The following is a 23,165-nucleotide window of genomic DNA, read 5'->3' as shown; positions in this document are numbered from 1 at the left end:
ATAAATCAACTTTGAACTTCCTTGCACTGTCACTTACGTTAGTGACGTCACCAGATCTTCCAATACGCAAAGCCTGTTCTGTAGGTGATGAGTTACCCTTAGTTATGCAAGTTGAAGAAGGGGAAGGAGAGAGATGCAACTAAAAGTACTGTCTAATTGAACTTTCTCGTAAATTTAGTAGTGCGGCCTATATTCAAGATTTACTTTTTTCTATAATCTCGTGTCAAAAGTTCAGGTGCGACATATATTCGCGCAAATACGGTAATCATCACGTAGTTATGGTCGGCTTAAGCCCTTCGTTCGTTGAAAAGGCCACACATGTGGTTATTATAAAATAATGTTTGTGAGATGCTGCTTACGTTTGTCGTCAAAATGAATATTTTAAAGACCCATTTCTTTAACAGCATAACATCTTTACATTATTTCAGTAAACAGCATTTTGTAAGTACCGTAAATGCAGTGAATAAACTATTTTGTAAACTAGACTCACACTGATCTCCGATATTTACATGGTATGATATAAATTGTTTATTGCTATTTCATGGCATATTCATTAAAGAATATATCGAAAAATATAATATTATGTATGAAAAAAAAAAACATAATTACCATTAATACAGAAATTTAAAAAATCGGTTCGTGATAAGAATGAAAAATATTACATAAATAAATTGTATTTAGGTGTACTTCACTAACAGTAAACTGTATTATCTTTAGTATATTAAAATTAGCATAATCCTTACTGCTGGGAATGTTTTCACTACAGCAATATTTTCGATCAATCGATTTAATTCTGAAATATGCTTATTTATTTAAGATAATATGATATGCCTCTTCTAAAGTTGCCTTTTCTTTAACTTTTGGATACATGTAGGTGGTCTCACTTTTCGTACATTCACATTTCTTACTTTATTTTTGGTCATTTCGTGTACATTTTTCGTTACCACATGACACCAATATTTTTTTAATTATTATTATTAAGAGAGGGGCCTATTTTACTAATTTATGTCGTTCACATGCAGTTGTCAATGTGAACTTCTCTTCTGAGCTAAAAAGAAACTAGACTCATGAAAGGGAAGAAATTAAGAACTATGCCGTTTGAATCATTATACTAAACATAGTTTATGCTCTAACGAAAACCTAAAAACTCCAAGTTCATGACATTTCCAATGGCAAAAGCTTTTTGAATTATTTATACACAAATGCAGTATATACCATCAAAAAGCTTATAACACTGAAAATATTGACTTTGATTTTCTAGTTTTTTATTTCCTTTTTTCGTAAGTCGGGATCTGTAAATAGAATAAAAGAAATCTTTAAGATTTACGTCCTTTCTTATGTCGTGTGGGCTAAAGGAGACGGTGATAATGAGAAATGAATGAAATGGTGGAATTTAAAAAGTAGAAGAACCCCGAGAAAACCCACGCACACGGTGTTTATCGACCACAAAGTCCACTTGGCGCGAGCGGGGATCGAACCAGGGATCCCACGTACCAGAGGTGAACGCTCTACCACTGAGCCACCACGAACCCCTGCAAAAAGAATCAAATTCACATTGACAACACCATGTAATACATACACTCAGTGGTCGAAGTGAGACGGTATTGGGCAGTATGCCATACCGCCTCTGCTTTTCCAGTGATCAAGACATACCGTCACTGGAGAGTAGATGCCAAATACCTTTAATAAATCCAATTTTATACAGAGTAATTGACAGATAGCTCTGCGCGCAAAATGATTTTATTTCTTAGGTAGAAATAATTTCTAACTTTAAAACACCGACATTTTTGTTATCTTTTTCCTACCTGTTGTATTTAAAATGAGGCGCCTTTAGAGAAGTCCACCTAGTTTATATTTTGATGCCCCCTATTGAATTGTTTCTTTCTTATGTATGTGTGTTTTTTCTTGCCTTAATGCATACAAATGTCATTGAGCATGTGCATACAAATGTTGTGTTTTGAGCATGGACAAAGTTAGGGGTTGTCTGCGGTAGGAGGGCGGGTTTTCCGGGGGTTTGGAATACCCTCAGTTGAGTGGTGGTGGTGATGGGGGGTCCGGCAGTTTTCTTGCAGGAAATTAATATAAAAACTAGGATTTTGAGCATTTTCGTGTATAATTCTCCATAATACAACATAAGGGGATTTTTTTTTTTTTTTAAATTCAAAGTTGTTGGCGGGGGATCAAAGTCTCTCCATGTCCTACACGTAACTACAGAGAAACTCCAATGGTTTTTGGTCATTATGTAAATAGAAATGCAATCTTTTTAAACATCATACCCTCACTGTGTTTCAACATTTGAATAGCCGGTACGTCGAGTCAAAATGGAAATAAAACATTCCGCCTCTGCTTTTTTTCCACTTCGAACACTGCATACACTGTTAAAGTAGGCTGACCGAACATCTTTCTGTGTTTCGTTGTCAAGTTAGCTTGCATGCCAGAAAGAGCGGGGGAAGGATGAGTAACAGCACGCAAATGAAAATGAAAAAGAAAAAAAAGCTTTGAAACAATACGTTCTTTATTGCATGTTTTAGTTCTTTCTCCATTAAGTGTATGATTGTTAAAAACAGGGGAGAAAGGTACATTGGTAATTTATTTTTAGTACCATATAAGTCCATGAATGTAAATAAAATAAACAGCGAATATTCACTTCTTCAATGTATGTGTGTCATTGTCACTTAAGCCTCGCATTTCGCAATAAAAGCAAGTGCTGTGTTCTCTGTGACTGAAGATATTATCTTGATTTTTGGGGGGATGTATGGAAAGTATTGATAAGGTGTGAATCAGGTTTATTGTCCCAAAACGAAAAATAAGAAAAAGATGAAGCATGATTCCGAAACCAAAACGGTTTATTTCATAGAATACAGGATACATACATGAATTAAAATTTCTTCAGGCAGACAACATATGGGTCTTCTTTTCCTGCCACGCGCAGCTTCTTCTTGAAGTTGGCAAAAAGGTGTTTTCCGTGTTTTGCAGCCACCTGCTTCGAAATACGGGTCCAATTTCGCTTAAATTGCGTTATGTTCTCACAAAGAAGCTTTTCAGTAACCATTTCTCTCTTCACCATAGCCCAGAACCGCTCAATTGGTCTACACTGTGGCACAGACGTTGGTTGTCAACTCGTGACACATATGAGATGTGATTGTTCTCCAAAAACTGCAAGGTGATCTGAGCATAATGCGATGATGCCGTGTCCGGCCAAAATAAAATGAGCTGGGTAATGTTCAGACTATGTATCCATGGAAACAAAATGTTTCATAGACAGCTGGATACATACATTTCACTGTTTAATGTTTTATCGGTCACAAACGCTGGAGAAAGTCTCCCATCCTGTGTCAGTGCCTGCCACACCATCATTTTCTTTGGAAATTTGGATTTCGGTTTTATCATGGCTTCCAGAGGAGGTTGGCACCCTGGTACAATAGAGACATATTCATTAGCATTCATCTCTGAAGCGTCCCATTCGACTTTTGTTTCATCATCGATGATGAAGAAAAAGTTACCTCCCGAAGGTATGGCTTTCTTATACAATTTTGCACAATTTTTCTTTGCTTTCTCCAATTCATCTTTTTGTATTTTTGCCACTGTCTGTCTTTTTTGTGAGTGAATTCCGTCTGTTTTCTGATTTCTCATCACTGATGCTTGCGAAATGATAGATTTGGTTATTTCACGAACACCTTCTTTGCTTTTCCACCACCTTCTGGCAATTGCAATGTTTTGCTTTTCCGTCTCTTTTGATTTAGGCATATTGTCCATGTGAATCGTACTGTCGCTATTAAACACTCATAGGTCACTGCACAATTTGAGTGCAAGGCGTCTTTACTCCTTGCTCCTGTTCGCAGTGGTGCCAACTCAAAGTTTGGGACAATAAACCTGAATCACACCTTAAAAGGACCTGACAAGGGTTAAACTCCCTGGGATGGCTGAGTAAGTTTTAGAAAAAAAGGTGAACAACAGGTGCTAACTTGTATACAATTTCAGATGATGAGCCAAAAGCTGTTTCTCAACGTGGCCAACTAGCTAACGGCTCTAGTCTCGGGTTCGGTCCGTAGTATGGATGCGGCCTCGGATAAAAAGACGAGTAGTGGTTTGGGAAAAAAAAACATTAGGCATGAGTAGGTCCACTCTCATACATCATCGGTGCTGAAAAGGGCGTTAAACTAACTAGTCAAATCAAACTGAAAACTGCGTGCAAAGCGGCCTAAGTATTCCCGACTTTATGAGGACCAGTGTTCCGTTATGACCAAATAACGGAACATATTAATAATTTTTCTTATTTTAATCCAGAGGAGTTGGTAATTGACGCTAGCATGTTAATAAATAAACAATCGGCAGAATAAAAAAATATCAATTACGTAATATTCGATAAGTTTTAGCGTCATAAAACTTGATTTTTTTCTTTTTTGATTTTCTCGAAAACTATGTGTGGTTTATCTCAAGCATTTCATTTTATTCAGCTCCACGTGATCTATCTGTGAACAATATTATAATTAAACAAAAATTAAAGTTAAAACGTTAATGAGGATTTTAGACTATATCTCCACAGTCGTACTGTGACCTATCATCTTGCTAGTGTCACAATTAATCTTGCTGGTGGTAGTAGTAGTAGTACATGTATATTTCAGATATGCTGCATTTATGAGAGAAACGAATTTCTTAACCGATTACATAATTAATTCTAAGAATGATACAGGTTACATTACGTAATTCATGTATAACTGCAGAACAGATAATGATGATGATAATTTTAGTAGTACAAATATAGCTGTTACCATTGGAATTAGCTACGTTCGTAACATTATTGTCAACTAGTTACTGCATCGTCCCAATTTCGTGTGGTGGTGGTGAATTTCAGAATTTCAGGCAAGTGAATGAAAAAGGCACAAGACCTAAAAATCATTTCGCGGCACAAGTTCTAAACGACATAAGACGTAAACGGCACACCACCTACAATTTAGGTCTAATACCCACATTTTTAGGTCTTGTGCCGTTTACGACTTATGAATGTTACCCGATGTTTCAGCTCATTCAATTTAAATGAACACTGCTGGAACTTCTTTCTGAAATGTTAACATTTCAAAAACATTTCTCGGATTTCTGAAATTACAATCTCGACTACTCAACATCTAGCAGTTATTTCCAACCTATAATTACATAACAGTGTATACTGAAAATACATAAACGCAACTAAATAATAATAATAATACTGCGAAGTCTACGTCGAGTATTTTGAATGGTATGACATGCATTGCAGTATTGCATGTTTAAGTAAAGTTTATATTTTCACCTACATGTCTCACATCAAATGTATGAGAGACATGATATGACTACATCTGTTATCATTCACACATTAACACTTTTACTTAACTGTCACGGGATGTGAATCAAAATTCACTCGTGACAAAGAATATAGGTACTAACGTTGATAAGAAAATATGAAGCCAATTAAGTCACGAAATGTTATAAACGAAACTAAAAAAATAATTTTCAGCGACTGAATACTGAAAGAGTAAAACAAACTGTCCTAATGCAATCCAAACAAATGTACACATAAATGGATACTAAATGTACATGATAAAATAGCCGTAAATACACAAGAACTTAATACTGTATACAAAACTACAGGATTATCAAGCTAATATCAAAATCCAGAAATATTTCTGGAAATTACGAATAATTTAGGTAGCCAAATCACATTTAAACAAACATATATAGAAAAAAAATGCTACTTATATTCTGATATATACACCGGTCAAAAACAACTAGGAGAGCAAACCAGAAAACACAGAAACGAGGGAGGATATCAAAATTTCCAACGTATTTGATTGTGAAAAATGTTATCTTGGTTGAATGCAATACACCTGAACGAATGCAAATGTGACGTCATACGACATAAGGCGTAACTTGCGATAAAATGTGAAATCATCAGGCCACTTGAGAACGTTTGTAGTATCACTTTGATGGACAAAAACTTAAGTTGGGCTGCTGTGGTGTACGACAACAACACATCACGATTTAGCAGAATCTCTCGCATGAAGAGTCATTGGCAGGACGGAAGCCAGGCAAATACAACATGTGATAGATGAGGCCATTGGGCTGTTTAACAGTGTCATTTCCTGACTCTGGACACATGTTCAACAGACGGAAACAATACGTCGGAGGCTAGGACAAGGTCACCCAGGACAACGCCAGCAAGGGAAGATGGTTCCTTGGTGTTACTGACTCGGAGAAATAGACGGCAAAGAGTAACTGGCTTGCAAATGGGGGTCGTACTGGCAACAGGACGCAGGGTATCAATCCAAATCGGGCGCAGTCGGCTGCAGGAAGGTGTTCTTTAGACAACATAACAGCATAGTGTCCGCAAAAACTAGGCTATTGAACATCGTGAGTGGAGCACTGCTCTGTTCTCAGACGAGTCACGTTCAAGCTTACAATCAGACAACTGACGCATTCTCATCTGGAGGGAACGTGAATTTCAAAATTATCCATTCGATATGCACGAGGTATCACAATATGGCGGTGGTGAAATAAAGGTATCAGCACGAATCACTACTGGACAACGCACAGCTCTGCACATCATCTGGAACGGTCTTTAACACCTCAGCGGTACAAAGATCAGATCCGCAGGCCTCACGTTGTTCGCATAGTTGCAGCAATTGGCAACCATTTCGCTTCACGATAATGCCAGACCTCACTGAGCATGTGTAACAGATATGATGCTACAAGCAGAGGATATTGAACACATAGTATGGAAAGCATTTTCTCCAGATATAAATTCCATCGAACGCTTGAGCGACATATTCGACAGATATGCTGTTGCTAGGTTAGCCTCACCTGCAAATTGACAACAGTTGGAAATGGTGCTACTGGAGGAGAGGGAAACGTCCCACAAGCTAGCATCGACAACCTGATCGAATCTATGCCAAGCCAAACAGATGTGCAACAGTTCTAGCCATTCGGGGAGACCACACACCTTATGTCCTGTTTGTGCAAATGTCTATTTCTCTCATGTTACTGAGATTAAAAAAAAACTCTAGTTCATGTCTGTTCATCACCTAGAACAGGTGGACTGCAGTGTTCGCGGCAACATCCCCCATAACGTAATACATCGGCAATTTCGATTTCCCTCGGTTGTTTTTGCCTTTTCTGGCTTGCTTCCCTGACTGTTCTGACCAATGTATTTTGTACGAAACAAATCTATATCATTTTATGAGGAATCAATTTTATCACCATTCCTTACGAAGATTCTTCATTAATGAAAATAATAATAAAATAATGAAGATTAGACAAACTACAGACAATGTTTACCTGCAACACTCTGCACCCTTCCTCCTGATTGGCCCAAACGTCCTCCAACATTTCCAGAAGATCGGGTTGTTGCGAACAAGATGAGCCTCTACTATAAAGTGGGTCGTAGCGTTTCAACTTGAAGCAGAAGAGCCATTGACCATTCTTACATTTCTGAAAAAATTAACAAATAAAATACTAGATCATTTTTGTCGTCTGTGCGCTGGAAAGCATTTGAACTAATATACAAATAGACAGAATACTAATAGTAATAAAAAAACGAGAGGGTAGAAGGTGTTTTAATGTTCTATTCAACAAGTTCAGTCAGTGTAGAAAGGTGAGAAAGCGTTTTTATTTTGTTAACAGAACTCACGATACATTGTTGGAATGCAACAACACATTCGTTCAAGCATTTGTGAATAGCTTGTTAAGTTATATCAATGACATACTTTGTAAATAATTTTCTATCCTCTATCAGTGGCATTTAGAAATTTAATTTTCAAGAACAGGTGTCTATAAGTGAAGGTCTGTGAACATCTAAAAGCGACCGCACAAAATTTAAAGGGTTTACGGAAAGTGTTCTAATATTTCAGGAAAGGTTTCTTTAAGGATGACTATGCAAGGAAAGAAAACAAGCAGGAGGAACGTTACCAACGGAAGTCCTAGATAGGCCCAAAGTGATATAGGAAGAAATTATTATTATTTTATAAGGTTGGTGCTTGTTATTAAGAGCTTTAATCTAAAAGTGAATATTCAATTTCCTATTAATTTATTAAAGACTGAGTTAAAGCTTGTGTCTTATCTTCCACTAAATCTAATACATAGTTACATTGTCAACAAAAACAAATAAAAAATAAACAGGAAGAAAAAGACAGAGTATGGCAATATATATAACGTAATTAATCATTAATAATTTTTCATCTTCCTGGATATCAGTTGTTAGTCTATTAAAAGAACAAATATCCTCACATCGAACTTGAAAATACATAAATAAATAATAGAAGTAGAATACGTTTTCAACAGCAACCAGTTTTAACCTGCTACGTTAATAATACGGACATTATATACTTTTGGGATGTGAGCAAGCATTAAGGAACAAATTTTCTATCCACTAAGAATGTGCCGTTGAAACGGTTTGGAATTGCTTTCACCGAAACGCATTTCTAGGTAATTATTTAAATGGATGAGTCAATTACATTAATTTATTTTACGAATCGAAAGATAATGAAGACGAATGTCTTATTATAGATGAATACAAGACAATTAATCACACATGAAACTAGACGTACGACACAAAAATAGACAGTGCGTTCCACGAATAACACTAAGGCCCGTCTCCTGAAAAAACCAAGGCAGATAGAAACATGAAATTTTTTGTAACCTTCAAGGGACATAAAAGACAACATTATGCTGATATGGAGAACCCCCATGAGGTGCGCTCAAGGGGGTTACAGGGGGTAACTACAAAACTTTAAATAGCAACCTCCACCGTGTGTTATCTCGTTTGAAAGGTAATCACGTGTAGAGGCCAATTTTGGAAACTACACGTCGACAGCGTATCCAACATGGCGGCCATCCGTACAGTACGGTCGAAGTACGTTCCACGCATAACACTAAGGTCCATCTCCTGAAGAAACCAAGGCAGAAGAAACATGAAATCTTTCGTATCCTTCAAGGGACATAAAAGACAACATTATGTTGATAAGGAGAATCCTCCACGAGGAGGACCTAACCCATTAGTGCATGAAGTTTCCTAGAGGTAATATTTGCGTACAATTTGTTATTTTGGGGTATGTTTAGAGCACTTTAACAGATTCTACCTGAAATTTTCGATCGTAGTGGGCGAAAAGCGCCATAAAAAATCACATACACGGGAAATACTTGAATAATAGGTCTATATTTCACCAATGTTTTTTTTTTTTTTTAATAATAATAATAATAATAAATAATATTTTATTCTTCATACAACATTAACACTTGGTTCTTTGGTTAACGGTTTTAGTTATTGACAACGAATTCATATTTCTTTAGCAATCATGTATTTGAAACATTATTGATGTTTCAATAACAATGGCCGCCTTTGAAAGATTTGCCTTATAAAACCAAAGTGCAAGTTTTTCGAGAACAATAACACACTCTCACGACTGTTATTATCTCCTACCAGAAGGCCAGTTGAGAAAAATGTGCAGCAACTGACAAAATAAGCAGAGTTCTCACCTTTAACTAACGAGTGATTTATATCCCTGATATTAACTATTTAACATTTTGTTTTTACTACGTGAAGAAGTTATAGAAGTTATTAATTTAAGTTCTAGGCACATGTTAATTTACGATTATATATTACTGCATATTCTTCTCGGATGAGGAATATCCAATTATTTCATTTTTACAAATTTACTCATACAAAGATGGAATGGCTAGCAAAACAGAAATAGAGAATTTTCGAATTACAAAACAAAAATATTCTGGATTCACAAGTAATTTTTATAGAACAACCAGCCTAGGCTTGGTCCAAAGGTAACATTCGGAAGTCCATGAACTGAAAGAAGCAAAGGTTGCTTTAGTACTTTGTGCTTGTATAATAATTCTGTAACAAAAAGATTGGGGTTGATTAAATACAACATATCCTATGCTTCGTATTGACTTAAAATTAATTTTCTTCATGCAATTTTTTAAAAATTGACTAAAAGTAGTTACATAAAATTAAAGTAAATTACTTTTCACTTCTGATAAGAAAGAAACAAGCCTGCTGCTGTAAGTATAAGTAACGAAAATAGATTTCAAATTGGTGTTTTTTGAGTACAATTTCTAGTACAGCTTTCTTCTATATACTCATACTCACACCCTGTGTAAGCCAAATAACAAACTGCACAACACAAGATTATAATCTTGATTCTTATACTTTACGAGTTCAACGTGGCTTTTAACATTTTTGTTTCTTGATCCAAAGCAAATGCTTCAGTTTCAATCAGTTACCTTTCCGTTTTTATTTCTAACGTTTTAAGTCTTTTCTTTCCTTGATATTTTCTGTCTTGTTTTTCACTCATTTCTCAAATACAAATTTCTCTGCTTGATGCATTTCAACATAATGAATCATGATCTTTTGTGATATTAATATTGGATATTGTTTCAGCAGCATGTACAGCACTTATACACTTCTTTAAGCAACCAAATTCTTGTTCTGTAGATTTTCCGCGAAGCACTCTTTCTTAACGGAAAATCTACTTCCTACTGCAGCGTTACAGTGAAAAAGAACACAAATTTTATGAATGAAAGTTGTAAAAGCATTAGAAACTCCTTCCTTATTAAATACATCATGTAGGAAAGAGTCTAATCACTCCCTTTTCGACTGAAATTTGTCAACTTCTGTGTAATTTCAGGGATTCGAACACAATTTCAAATACTCTCGTTTCACCGTTTCTGCAACTACAGGTGTCATTTGCTGCTTTCCCACAAATGCTTTGAGTGTGATTCCGACTCTCGAAGCGTTTCATTGGCTATAGTTTCTGGTGATAAACAATTGGTGCCTCTCGTAACTTTGAAGCAGGAACTATGGGCATTGCACTTCCTGATCAAAAATTTTCAATTTTCCTTGATTTCCAGTTTAAGAACCATTTTCCCTGACTGGTTCCGTACTTTTACGTAAAATTTTCATTTCCAGTATTTCCCTGATTTCTAGATTTGTACTGTAGCAAAAAATGTTTTTGAACTGCTACATAAAATATGGACAGAAATTCCACCTAAAGACTTTCTAGTTCTATGGGAACTCTGGCAAAGGAAAGCGTAAAGAAATAAGAAAAAAGTGTCAGAAGCAAGAGGAAGCAATGATAGAACTCAGCTCAGGTATCCCCATGGTCGCCTTTAACATACAAAACATAAGCCTTTAAGAAATGAGGATTTTTCTATTACATGCAGTGAAAAAGGTAACATTGAGAAAAATCCAGGTTTGTTGTTAAATTCCAGGCTTTTTCCAGGTACAAAAATGAATTCCAGGCTAGCTCCAGGTTTTCCAGGTCTGTAGACACCATGTATATTGGCACAGCTATGGCACGTGCCGTCAACTTCACTATTCGACCCATTCGACCGTTCATCAGCAGGACCTTGGGTATATTAATAGATACTTCATGCGTTAACGCCTCAACAGAAGCAGAAGCAAATGGACATCTGCAACTTCCTGCTGAGGTGTCACAGACGTGAACCATTCCTGGACAGAATGGTGACAGGGGATGAAAAGTGGGTTCTCTACCTTAACATTACAAGCAAACATCAATGAGTACCTTAAAGGGGGCGGGGGGAGGGCGCAGGAACCACGTCAAACAGGACCTCCACCCTTGCAAAGTGATACTGAGTATTTGGCGGGATATCCATGGAATAATACATTTTGAGCTCTTGCTACGTAACCAGATAAATAATGTAGATGTCTGATGTCAGTTGCTTGAATGCCTACGGACAGCATTGTTGAAGAAACGTCCTGCTCTGGTCCATTGCAAGAGTGTGCTTATGGCGCGCCCACTCATGAAAAAAATGACCTGTGATAAGGTCGAGGAATGTGGCTGGGAGAAAATCTCCCCATCTGATGTTTGCACCAGATCTTCCAACAGACTACTGCCTTTTTCGCAGCCTGCGAAACATCCATCCGGAAAAACACTGCAAGATGAGGATGACGTGTGACGTGACCTAGTTTTTGTCTCCAAACTTGACTTCTTTCAGCGGTGAATTCAATAACTGGTTGACATGTTGACTGTTGAGGAGTCCGATGGAGACTATTTTCCTCATTAACGGTAGTGCTTCAGGTAGCTGTCATTCTCTTCCCCAAGTTAGAAAAATACGACAACACGTATGAAATTACCCGATATCTAGCAGCTTCCAGCCCAGATTTAGTTGTATCATTTACTACATGAACTAGAGAACTACAATGTTTATTAGCTTTCCATTCATTCAAATACTTATTTTCCCCATGAAACACAAATTCACATTTGGGCCATTCATCTGAGGCTTGAAAAATGTTGCATCAAGACCTGCTTCAAGACGGTTTGATTTCTGCAGCGAAATAATTCAATCGATCTTGTGCTGTGATTCTACGCAAAAAGACACCGTTGAAATACTTACTACGTATTCTACTTCTATCAAAGTCTTACAAACCAAAATATTTTACAAATACGCCCATGTGACCCCTCTAACAAATCTTATTAAATAATTAATTGAAGCAAATTACATCATCATCACGGAGCAAGACCGTGGTTAATTACGTATTTACACTGTTTAACACACTCCAATTAAAAGTTTAGGTTATTTTATTACCTGGAACATCAGTCTAAATGTCTCACCAATATCTGAGCAACGAGTTCAATGAGACCTTACTGTTTACTCCCTTCAAAGCCTAGAGTTGTTCTGCCTTTGTAGCGTCAACTCTGGTGCAAAATGCTGTAAGTGACTGAACAGAAGTACAGAAGAACCGATGACTGAGGGCTGTTTCAAGCTTCGGCACTTCTTTCTTCAAACACTCCAAAACGCACAATTATTATTTTTTAAATACTTGTAAATGCTCTAAAAAATTTTATGCACGGCTAAATTTCCTGAAATTTCCCTGATTTATCTGTATGATATAGATTTCCCTTATAGTAACATTTTGAAGCATCTCACTGACTCATTTTAATTCCCTGAGTTTCCCTGAATTTCAGTCAGTTGAACCCTGATATACCGAAAAAAGTTCACGATAATCACTCATTCATATATTGGACAACAATGCGAAAATCTATAGACGTTTAATTTCACAACGGACAGATGTGGAAAACGAACAATCTAAAACAACACTATAGAGGATGCAGCCTAAAGTAATGTATTAATTAGCAGAGTTGAAGAAACTGGCTCAAGCATCGGCAGAGTTCAAGAAACTGAATCTTTCGCTTAAATTCTATGTAAGGTACCAAATAATAAAACTATGTATGGTGATGACGTTGTCCGGAGTCCGAAATCGGAAACGGAAGGTAGGACTTCTGGAATCTGAAGCCTAATGATTTGTAGAATATTGGATATATTAGGCACTATAGTAGTGTTAGGCAAAAAATGGACTTCCGATTTTCTATGGACAAAAGTAAAATACATAACAGAAGTACAAACTTCGAACAGTGATAATATGTAGTCGATATATATTAACCATGTATAAAACTACATGAGCTCACTCACTGGCATAAAATTAATTAATACTTCTGGTTGACGTGGAAAGTTGAAATTTGACACGATTCTAGCTTTTCCATACTACCCCACAGTAAAATTGCCAAAAGTAAATATTTTTAATTTTTAGAGGGTCTAAAAAAAAGGGGATGAAGAAATTCCCCATGTTATTTTGATTTTTTTTAAAATCTATAATGTCATGTTTTCGGTACTTGAAATTAGAATAAAAACTTGAAATTCGGTATGTTTGTACGTTTTCGTTAACGTTACCTGAGGAATCACCAAAAATAAAAATTTCCAAATTTGGTGGGAATTTATGGGAAATTTAAAAATCTTTTCCATGTTAATTTATCTGGCACACCTTCTACATCCCAAACTGTTTATGCACTTCTTTAGGGCTACAATGATTAAATTTGACATGATTGTATCTTTCCGAGAGTAACTCACAGGAAAATTGACAAAACTCAATATTTTCAGGTTTTAGGGGGGTTTAAAGGGGAAATGAAAAATTTCCATGTTATTTAAATGTACGTTTTCTTTGGATACAAAATCTTATCTTTTTGTAGTTCGGTAGAATTGTGGGTTTAAGAAGTGCGAGGCCGCAGACCGATTAAACACGGGGGTCTGGAGGCGGATTCCCCAGCTAGCTAAAGGCTAGTCAAATAAAATAAAAAGCTTCATACTCACTGCAAAATTCTCAAGAACTAAGAATACTTTCGAGGAAGACAGCGCCCATCGCCTGCTTACTTAACTTCGAAAACAGAACGTTAAAAAGATAAAGCACATGGAATGCTGAAAAGGACAAAAAATGATTCGAAGTAAATCCTCACTTTCGTCTGGAAACACTGTTCTCTGTCTTTATTCCTTAATCTGTTGCGATGGCTACTGTGTCACAGTGTTTTCCACAATGCGAAGTAAGGATTTACCTTGAAGTATTTTTTGTTCTTTTCAGCGGCGTAGCGTAAGGGAACGCCGGTATGCCCGGCATCCCCTGCTAATAAGAAAAAATACGTATTTCATTGTATATAAATTGTTTGCTTGTAGTTATCACAATTATTTCCACTGCAATCTTCTGGATGTCCTCTCTCGCCTTACTTTGACAAGTGGAACCTACGCATGCGCGTCACTCAGATGCATTTTCTGTCTTTCCTCTTGTCGTATGCTATGTTCCTTGGGCATCCAGGCCTACTGCAAGCAACGTGGTTTTCGTCTGCTTTCTGTCGAATGCGCATGCCCAGCAACTACTCTCTTCATCCCTTGCAACTCTACATTTTGCTTTAGATATACGCTGGCGTATTCAAATATTTCCAACTCTATACATCTTGAACTAAGTTATAGTTTCTGTACAGAACGTACGAGCGCTAACTTCAAGGAGATAGAACAAAACAAAAATGGTTAATTCAATGCCTTTTTGAAGGATGCCGGTTACGTAAATAATAGTATAAAAATAGTTATGCTTTAATCGTAATTAAATGCATCGTAATTGTAATCGTAATTAAAGGCAAACTATTAATCTTCATCATAAACACATAGTATGTCCAGTGGCGTGGCCAGAAACTCTTTGAGGGAGCTCACACACACAAGCATAAATATAAAGCATTCTGTAGAATCATGGTCACCGATCTGGTAGACCAAGAAAGCCAGTACTCCTAGCCCCTCGTAAGGATTGCTTGGGACCTTCAGTCACTGGCACACATCCCGGGGAAATGAGGAGGGCATGTCCCTTCCAATCTTAGCACAGGGGGACTCCCCCCCCCAACTATCCGATTTGAAATTGTGATGATTTGTATCCAACTGCCACAAAGGAAACCAAGATGAAATTGATGTCTCTTGACTTGTTTTATTTTTAAAAAAGAATCGTATTCTTTAATATTTCATTGTCATTAATTATTTTTAGTCTATTTGCAGCTACAATTCCTGTAACGATTCCTATAATGCTATTGTGATCATCATAATTTTGCTCAAATAAGAGTATTGTTGCGCCATATATAGCTGATTTTCTCTCATAGTTTTGGCGAAGTCATTATTTATATTATTACAAAACAAGCGTCCTAAAATTTTAATGTGGATCATTGTGTATGCGTAAATAGAAACATATCAATTATAAATATGCATGTATTCAGATTTCAGAATGTGTTCACGACGGTACTAATACGTATCACAATTTCATCTACATCGCCTGGTATATAAAATACAACAGATTCACCCTCAGAAATCAGATTCATCTACCGTAATATGAATCTCATCTCCCCTCCTTCCGGAATAAGCCTCAAATCTGCCCTCCTCCCAATGCTGAAGACAATTCTGCTCCTCTGATCCTCCACAGCATTGTTTTTCAACTTCATAAATATTTTGAATATCGCTTTTAAAAAAAAATGGGAACGGTCTTACCCGTTCCCCGAATGCTGAAGACAGATTTGCGCCCCTGCCTTTAGTATCTGGATATCTGACAACGAAATACATACACAGAAACAGGCCCCCAGAGTTGGTTTAAGTGCTTTCTATTTGCATCTACAAATGATATACGTATACACTCAGGTCCATATTCACGAATGGGCGTCTGAGTTCCGGACTCAAGATGACAAATTTCTAGGGGCTACTTTTTAAAGAATGAGATTAAAGTATGGTATGCGGAGAAAGAAGCTGCCCACGAGAAATAAATAAAGGGAAATATACTGGAAACAATGTTCATTCAACAGCGGGGCCGAGTTTTCTTGTCACACGGTAGTGGTAAGAAGGAGCTGAGGCAATTGCTTATTGGCTTCTAACGTAATCCATGCATTTGCTTCTGTATACCCCACTAGGCCACCAATTAGGGGCCTCCCCCCTAAATTTTTTTAATAACCCTATATTTCCCATCGGTATAGCTATGTATTGCTGATTTTAGTAGTATTGTATCGCACAAGTGACTAAGTTTGGCATCCACATTTCGGAATACCACGCTACGCTACTGGTTCTTTTTACCTTCCCATATACTTTTACCTTTATAAACTCTTTTCAAACTTAAGTAAGTTGAAAATGAGGATTGTAATCCACGAAAGCACAACTTAGTTCTTACAATTTTTACGATAAGTATTAAGCTTTTTATTTTACTTGTAATAATAGAATACATAAACTGAGGAAAATTTGGATTTCATAAATTTCCTTTGGGTAATTTCTTTTCCTTTTCTCTACAACTTTTCATATGTTATTTTGAATTAAGTTATATTTACAGAATCCCTGTATTAACACTACTGAATAAACTATGTAAGTCTAAACTCTTTTGTTTAAGTTGGCACTTTTACACTTTTGTACGCAAGAAAATCCAATACAGTATTACAGCAATTTGTACTATGTTGCATTTATCCACTTTTCTTTCTTACGGTGATTACTCGACTTGGGTCACATTCGTAGCAACGTTATTAATAAAATAACATATATATATAGGGTATATGAAATGGATATTATTTTCCTGATACTGTACTTTTCCATAAATGAAATTGTTGTAGATAAGGGCGTTTTCCTTTATCTCCTTTTTCAAACAGTAAAGGGTGAGAAGGGAAGTGGTGGCTCAGTCGCAGAGTGCTGACCTCTGGCGCGCGGGGTCTCTCGTTCGGTCCTAACTCCCGTCAATTGGACTTTGTGATGAAAAAGCACCATGTGCATGGGTTTTCTTAGTGTTCTCCTATTTTCATCACTCCCTCATCTGATTTCTACATTGTTTTCCACACTTACACTTCGTAGTATCTACTGTACTAGTTGTTTTTTTGAAGAAAGAAAAAAAAACCCATAGAAGCAGACATCAAATATTCGTCTGCTTGTTTCTTTCTTTCTTCCTTTTAAATACAGTGTTATTTCAGGTGTCTACTAAAATTCCAAAATGAAATTTCGTGACTTTTTCGACCTTTTCTTTACTAAACCATAAAATTTCAGAACATCCTCAAGAGCAAATTTGGGTGCGAATTAGGTCAAATTTTCATGCATGTGATAGAAGCGTGCTTTTCTTGCGATTTGGTAGCGTCTAAAGCTGAACATACACATTTCTGATGGTGAATTTTTGACGTTTTATAGAACAAAATTTTCCAGTCTGTACTTATATCTGTATTGACAAAAAAATCGTGACCCAAAAGCTAAATTTCTTGACTTTCATAACCCTTTTCTGATTTCGTGACTTTTTGGTGACTTTCGTGACCAATAGACACCCTGTATTTCAGCACGAAACATATACAAAATTCCCAATGCTTAACTAAAGGTAGAACCGCATGTGTGTTTGGGAATGTCTATTGCACAACACAGGATCAAGAATAAGTATTAGAACTGAAATAATAAATATCTCTTTATCAGCGTATATGACGCATTCTATTTTTTTGGACTTAGAAAAAAAAAGTGCGTCTTATATGCTGGCAAATACAGTACATACATTAAATGAAGGACAATCCTTTATGTTAAGGAACCATTGACGGTAACGCTACGTTATGATACAAGTAGTTCATTTAAAAAATTCTATTAATAATCTAAACGTGATGATATACCAAATGAAAGAAGCTTAAAAACAAAATATCATCATCATTTGTGTCAATGTTAGGTTAACCAGATGCGTGCCCTTGAGAGATTCTATCCAGCCTGCGACATGATTTCTAATTTGGCGAATGATGAGAATATAGACTGATTGACTGATATGCAATTTAGCGTCCCTTTCAGCGATGAGGTTATATGAGACATGGATCTACAGCTTAATATGGTATTCGAATCATCAGCTTCTATTGGGAATCGAATCGGCTCTCCACGCCAAAAGCAAATATGTTAACCATAGCCACGAGGGTCTCGAAAAGAACAGAATTACTTCGGAAGAGTTACGCTAAAAACAAACTAACAGACACGCATGTAACTTCACTTCTGAGAATCAGTGCACCCAGTTCGAATCAAATTATGAGAAACCTTAATCATTAATATTAGTATTAAAAGAATTTCGTAAAATGTAGGCGTAACATTGTTGTTTTTTATAAATTAAATTAGCTCGCCTGAAGATTTTTCTTAGCTCCCTCCTAAAGAAAACTGCCTATCACTGTCCTATGTTTTGGTACTTGAGAGGATAGCTAGCAAAATCCAGTAAATTCAACACATTTACAATTACAGTAGTTTAACGAAGGTTATAACAATCCATTACTTTAACAAAGAATCTACTAATGAAAAGGAAAATACTTACTTGATGCCACATTAGAACACACTGCCGTTTTGTCAAACAATGCGGATCTCCCTCAAACGTAGTGATTGACTTTAACTTGTTTATAAATGGAGAGTACATGTAATACAAAGCACGGATCACACACGCTCGTAGTCCATACAGTCGAACCATGCACTCCGGTTGCAATCGCTCAGGCAAATTAGGAACGCTTCGATAATACCTGTTTACGAGAATAAGAATTAGAATCCCCTGATATGCATTAATACAAAAATAATAATAAAAACTTAATAAATTTTGATACTCGGAGTATGATTTCGAAAGCTGACATTAAAACGACACATGCTTATTACAAATAATCTTGCCCATTAGAAAATAATTGTAATTCGTGTCTAATGGCACTCAAAAATATGAGGTATCAATAAAAAAATAAAATAAAATAAATAATTCAAAAAGTTTTGTTTCACATCGAAATTCTCTTCGACATCAGAAATTCAGTGAATGCCATCTTTCATTTGATACACATCGACCCTGTACTAAGTGACCGCTATGAATGCTGTAACATATCAGAAGAGAATCATACAATACCTTCTGTGGTGAGCATTCGCAAGGTGAGTGGCGAGTAGACGGACACATGCCAACTGGATTTGAGTTTAGCGTTCCTTTCGGCAGCCAGACTAAATTAACGTATGGCATCTGAACCACATACTGTCTCAAAGGGAATCGAGAGAAAAAGAAACGTCGTAATGTTCGGGGAAAGTGGAGGCCTATGAGGAAATTCACTATCGGCATAGAAACCATGGTTAATTCATGCCTATCACCTATTCAACTCATTTCTGACTCTTGTGAAAACTGGGGGCATTCTGTTGTACGATGACGCTAGGTGTGTTCTGTTTCAGGTGCAGCAGAAATTATGTCTAACATGTCCGAATACTAAATCCCGTGATTGTTTCCTCACTGAAAAACAAAAATATGTACACTTTCTCATCGCAAAAACATTTTAAAGTACTATTGAATATAAGCTAAATTTTCTCATTGTTTCACGTCGCTGACTTCGTATAACAGGGGATTCATAAATCAACACGAAGTACAGAGTCCGACATAAGTATTCGAACATAAACATGTTTACTAGGTTTATCATTTCTAAAGGTATACAAAGAAAGTAGACAGAAATACAACTGGTACAAAATAGAGTCTTCTACTAAACATATAAACCCATGAAAAGCAACGGATACTTATTTCCACTATCAGAAAGAACGAAAATAGTTTGTTTACATCTGGACATCAGTATTCAACAGAAAACAGCTAGTATTTAGTTCCCCTTTCTATGGATTACTACGATAATTTTTTGAACATAACTGTACTATTTTTTGTGGTGACTGCAGAGTTCATATTTCTCCACTCTGAAGAAGTTCTTTCAGATGGTCCTTACTTCTAATGTGATGTTTCCTAACACGATTTTCGAGCTCATTCCAGATGTTCTCTATAGGATTTAAATCTGATGATTGGGTAGGTATATTCAAAGTGTGAGAAGTGTTTTACACCATCCAAAGCCTCACAATTTCCGCAGTATACTTTGGATTATTGTCCTGATGGAACTAATAATCATTTCCCAATTCTTGCCTCTGTGCACTCCCCTTAAGATTGTTTTCAACAATCCTCTTGTATTCAAACTTGTCCATGATTCCATCTATGAGCACCAGTTCCCCAACGCCTGATGAAGCCATACAGCACCATACCATCACACTGTTGCCTCCATGTTTCACTGTAGCTATCATGTTCTTAGCTGTATTTGGTAGCTTCTACACTATAACACGTCCATCACCCTTGTACTCCGACCACAGAACGTGATCCCAGAATTCTGTTGGCTTCCCCATACTGGTTAGCAAATTCTAGAGGCTTTCTCTGATTCACACGATTGACTTATGGTTTCCTCCTAGTAACACGAGCATTGTAACCGGCACTATGTAAAACCTGTCCAACTGTTCTTGTGTGCATCACAGTGCCAGAATATTGTTCAAGGCTTCCTCTAATCTCAGATGCCGGATTCTGCTTGTTTGCCTCCTGTCTCTAGCAGTAAGTTTAGAAGGAGCGGCATATCTCGGCTTATTCACAACACTATTAGTCTGACACACAGTCATAATCATCCGTCTTGCGAATAAAATCAGAAAAACACACTGCTGAACAAGATTGTACGTATTTAATATAAAAACACATTTACACGTGAAGTTTCGATCTTCTAGCCAAGATCGTCATCAGACGTACACTCAGAGACGTATACGAGGGCTGCTATATATATTTCTGGCCTAATAATGAAAATACGAATATTTATCAACGAAAATGGTTTTATTGTTTTTCAAAATATTCTCCATCAAGATTTATACACTTTTGCATGCGCTCAAACCAATTTTCGAAGCACTTTTTCCACTCCGATTGAGACACCTCCAAAACATGGTTTTTGAATGCTTCAACAGCATTTTCTGGCGACGAAAATCGTTGACCACGCATTTTTTTCTTGATGTGTGGGAATAAAAAGAAGTCATTGGGTGCCAAGTCAGGGCTGTACGGCGGATGACCCATCACTTCGACGTTTTGGCCGGTCAAAAATGCGCTGGTTTGAGCCGATGTGTGAGAGCTCGCATTGTCATGGTGCACAATGATTCGTCTTCTCTTGTTCATTTTTCGAATTTCTCCGAAGACTTCAGGCAAACAAATGGTGGTGTACCACTCAGAATTGACCGTCCTACGTTGCTCAAGCGGAACAGTCGCCACATGACCAGTTATGCCGAAGAAACAGGCGACCATTTGCTTCGAAGTGCTTCTTCCACGAACAACTTTCGTTGGATTTGGCTCGTCTTGGAAGACCCACACGGTCGATTGCTGTTTTGTTTCGGGCTCATACGCATAGATCCATGATTCGTCACCTGTGACGATCTTATAAACGTCTTTTGAAGCACCGCGATCGTATTTTTTCAGCATTTCTTTACACCAATCCACACGAGCTTTCTTTTGAGCGATTGTCAAATTGTGCGGGATCCAACGAGAACAAACCTTTTTTACGGCCAGGTGTTCATGCAATATCGAATGTATGCTGGTGGAAGAAATGCCTAGGCATGCCTCTATCTCACGGTAAGTCACATGACGGTCTTGCATTATCAGTTCACGTACGGCATCGATGTTTTCTGGCACAACGGCTGTTTTTGGACGACCTTCACGGAATTCGTCTTTGAGCGAGCGTCGGCCACGATTGAATTCGTTGTACCAGTTTTTCACAGTGCTATAGGATGGTGCTTCGTCGCCATACAAAGATTTAAGTTCATCGATGCACTCTTGTCGTGATAATCCACGTCGAAAGTTGTGAAAAATGATCGCACGAAAATGTTCACGAGTTAATTCCATTTTTTTGCCAAGTTGATTTCTTCAAGTACCTGTAAAAGAAAAAAAAATTGTCGTAAGTCAAAAAGTTCTGAGTACATTTATGCTACAAAATGTCAAACTTTCCAATGGAAATGTCAGATTGCACCTGGCAACACTTAGTGTTGCCTAGGCCAGAAATATATATAGCAACCCACGTACTCATAAATAATTAAATAAAAAGTAAATTTAAAACGCATAGTGGAAATAAAAGGTTAGGCACTCACCATTCTAATTAGCCACATCGTTCACATAGCGATTCAAAGCACCAAGTATAAAGAACTTCGACAAGTATAAAAGTTAAAAACACTAAACATCACGTAATATTGTCTAGGATCGCCAATTCAAATCTTCCAACTTTTTAACTGCATTAAAATGACCCTTTCGTCTACTGTGCACCGAACTTAATTTTATTTATTGGGCCTTTGCAATATATTAATTTTTTCCTGTTATTTTATCTTTCCTTTGTAATTTTTATACCAATCGAAGTAGGCAGGATGATTTAGCTAATTTTAATGGTAAGTTCGTAACCCTTTACGTAAACAGTTGTTCTTGCGATAAATCTCCAGTATAAAACTCACGTTCATTTTTGCAATCAGTCAAAAAATAATTCCTATTGTGCAACTTTTTATTTATTATATTTTTTATTGTTTACTGATTATTTTTTTATTAACTTACAGTACTCTAAACTGATTATACATGTACAATTATATGGGCGCATGAGAGGATGATTCAAATTAAAAAATTGGATACTTACCAATGAATCCTCCCTTGGAAAGCCTAGATATTCTTCAGACGTTTCGGAACTCAAAGTTGGTTCCGTCCTCAGTGGCAAGATGAAAAAAGATTAAAACGGATAGCAGATAAAAGGTGTAAAACAAGGAATACATACCACTAAATGAATAAATGTAACATAAAGAGTAGATTCTGAAATGTGACGAGTAGAGTGAAGTGCAAAAGGAGTGATGAATCGAAGATAGTGCGGTGTCTATGTTACGTCACTAAGGTCAGACTAAAATATGCATCAAAGGTAGGCAACTAAATTCTATCAATGTTGCCAGTATCCAGATTCAAAGCAGATTTGCATTTATGAATAAAGAATGATTATTTAATCTCCCGTCGCTTCTTT

At 36.7% G+C, this 23,165-nt stretch overlaps 1 protein-coding gene across 2 annotated transcripts in view; it reads right to left on the bottom strand.

Moving 5' to 3' along the window:
* fsd (transmembrane protein fates-shifted) overlaps positions 1-23,165 on the bottom strand; it is a 54,756-nt gene that overhangs the window by 3,416 nt on the left and 28,175 nt on the right. The window contains exons 5-6 of one of the 2 annotated variants that reach the window (XM_081752212.1): positions 18,647-18,845; positions 7,309-7,461 (exon numbers count right to left, since the gene is read on the bottom strand). In XM_081752212.1, coding sequence (XP_081608338.1) covers positions 7,309-7,461; positions 18,647-18,845 — 352 coding nt within the window. The remainder of the gene's footprint in view (positions 1-7,308; positions 7,462-18,646; positions 18,846-23,165) is intronic. The other variant, XM_081752213.1, reaches the window with a different exon arrangement.

The sequence above is a fragment of the Thermobia domestica genome, chromosome 3 (genome assembly GCF_964235325.1).
Source record: "Thermobia domestica chromosome 3, izTheDome1.hap1.1, whole genome shotgun sequence".
Taxonomy (NCBI): Eukaryota; Metazoa; Arthropoda; class Insecta; order Zygentoma; family Lepismatidae; genus Thermobia; species Thermobia domestica.
This window is presented reverse-complemented; position numbering and strand designations above follow the sequence as displayed.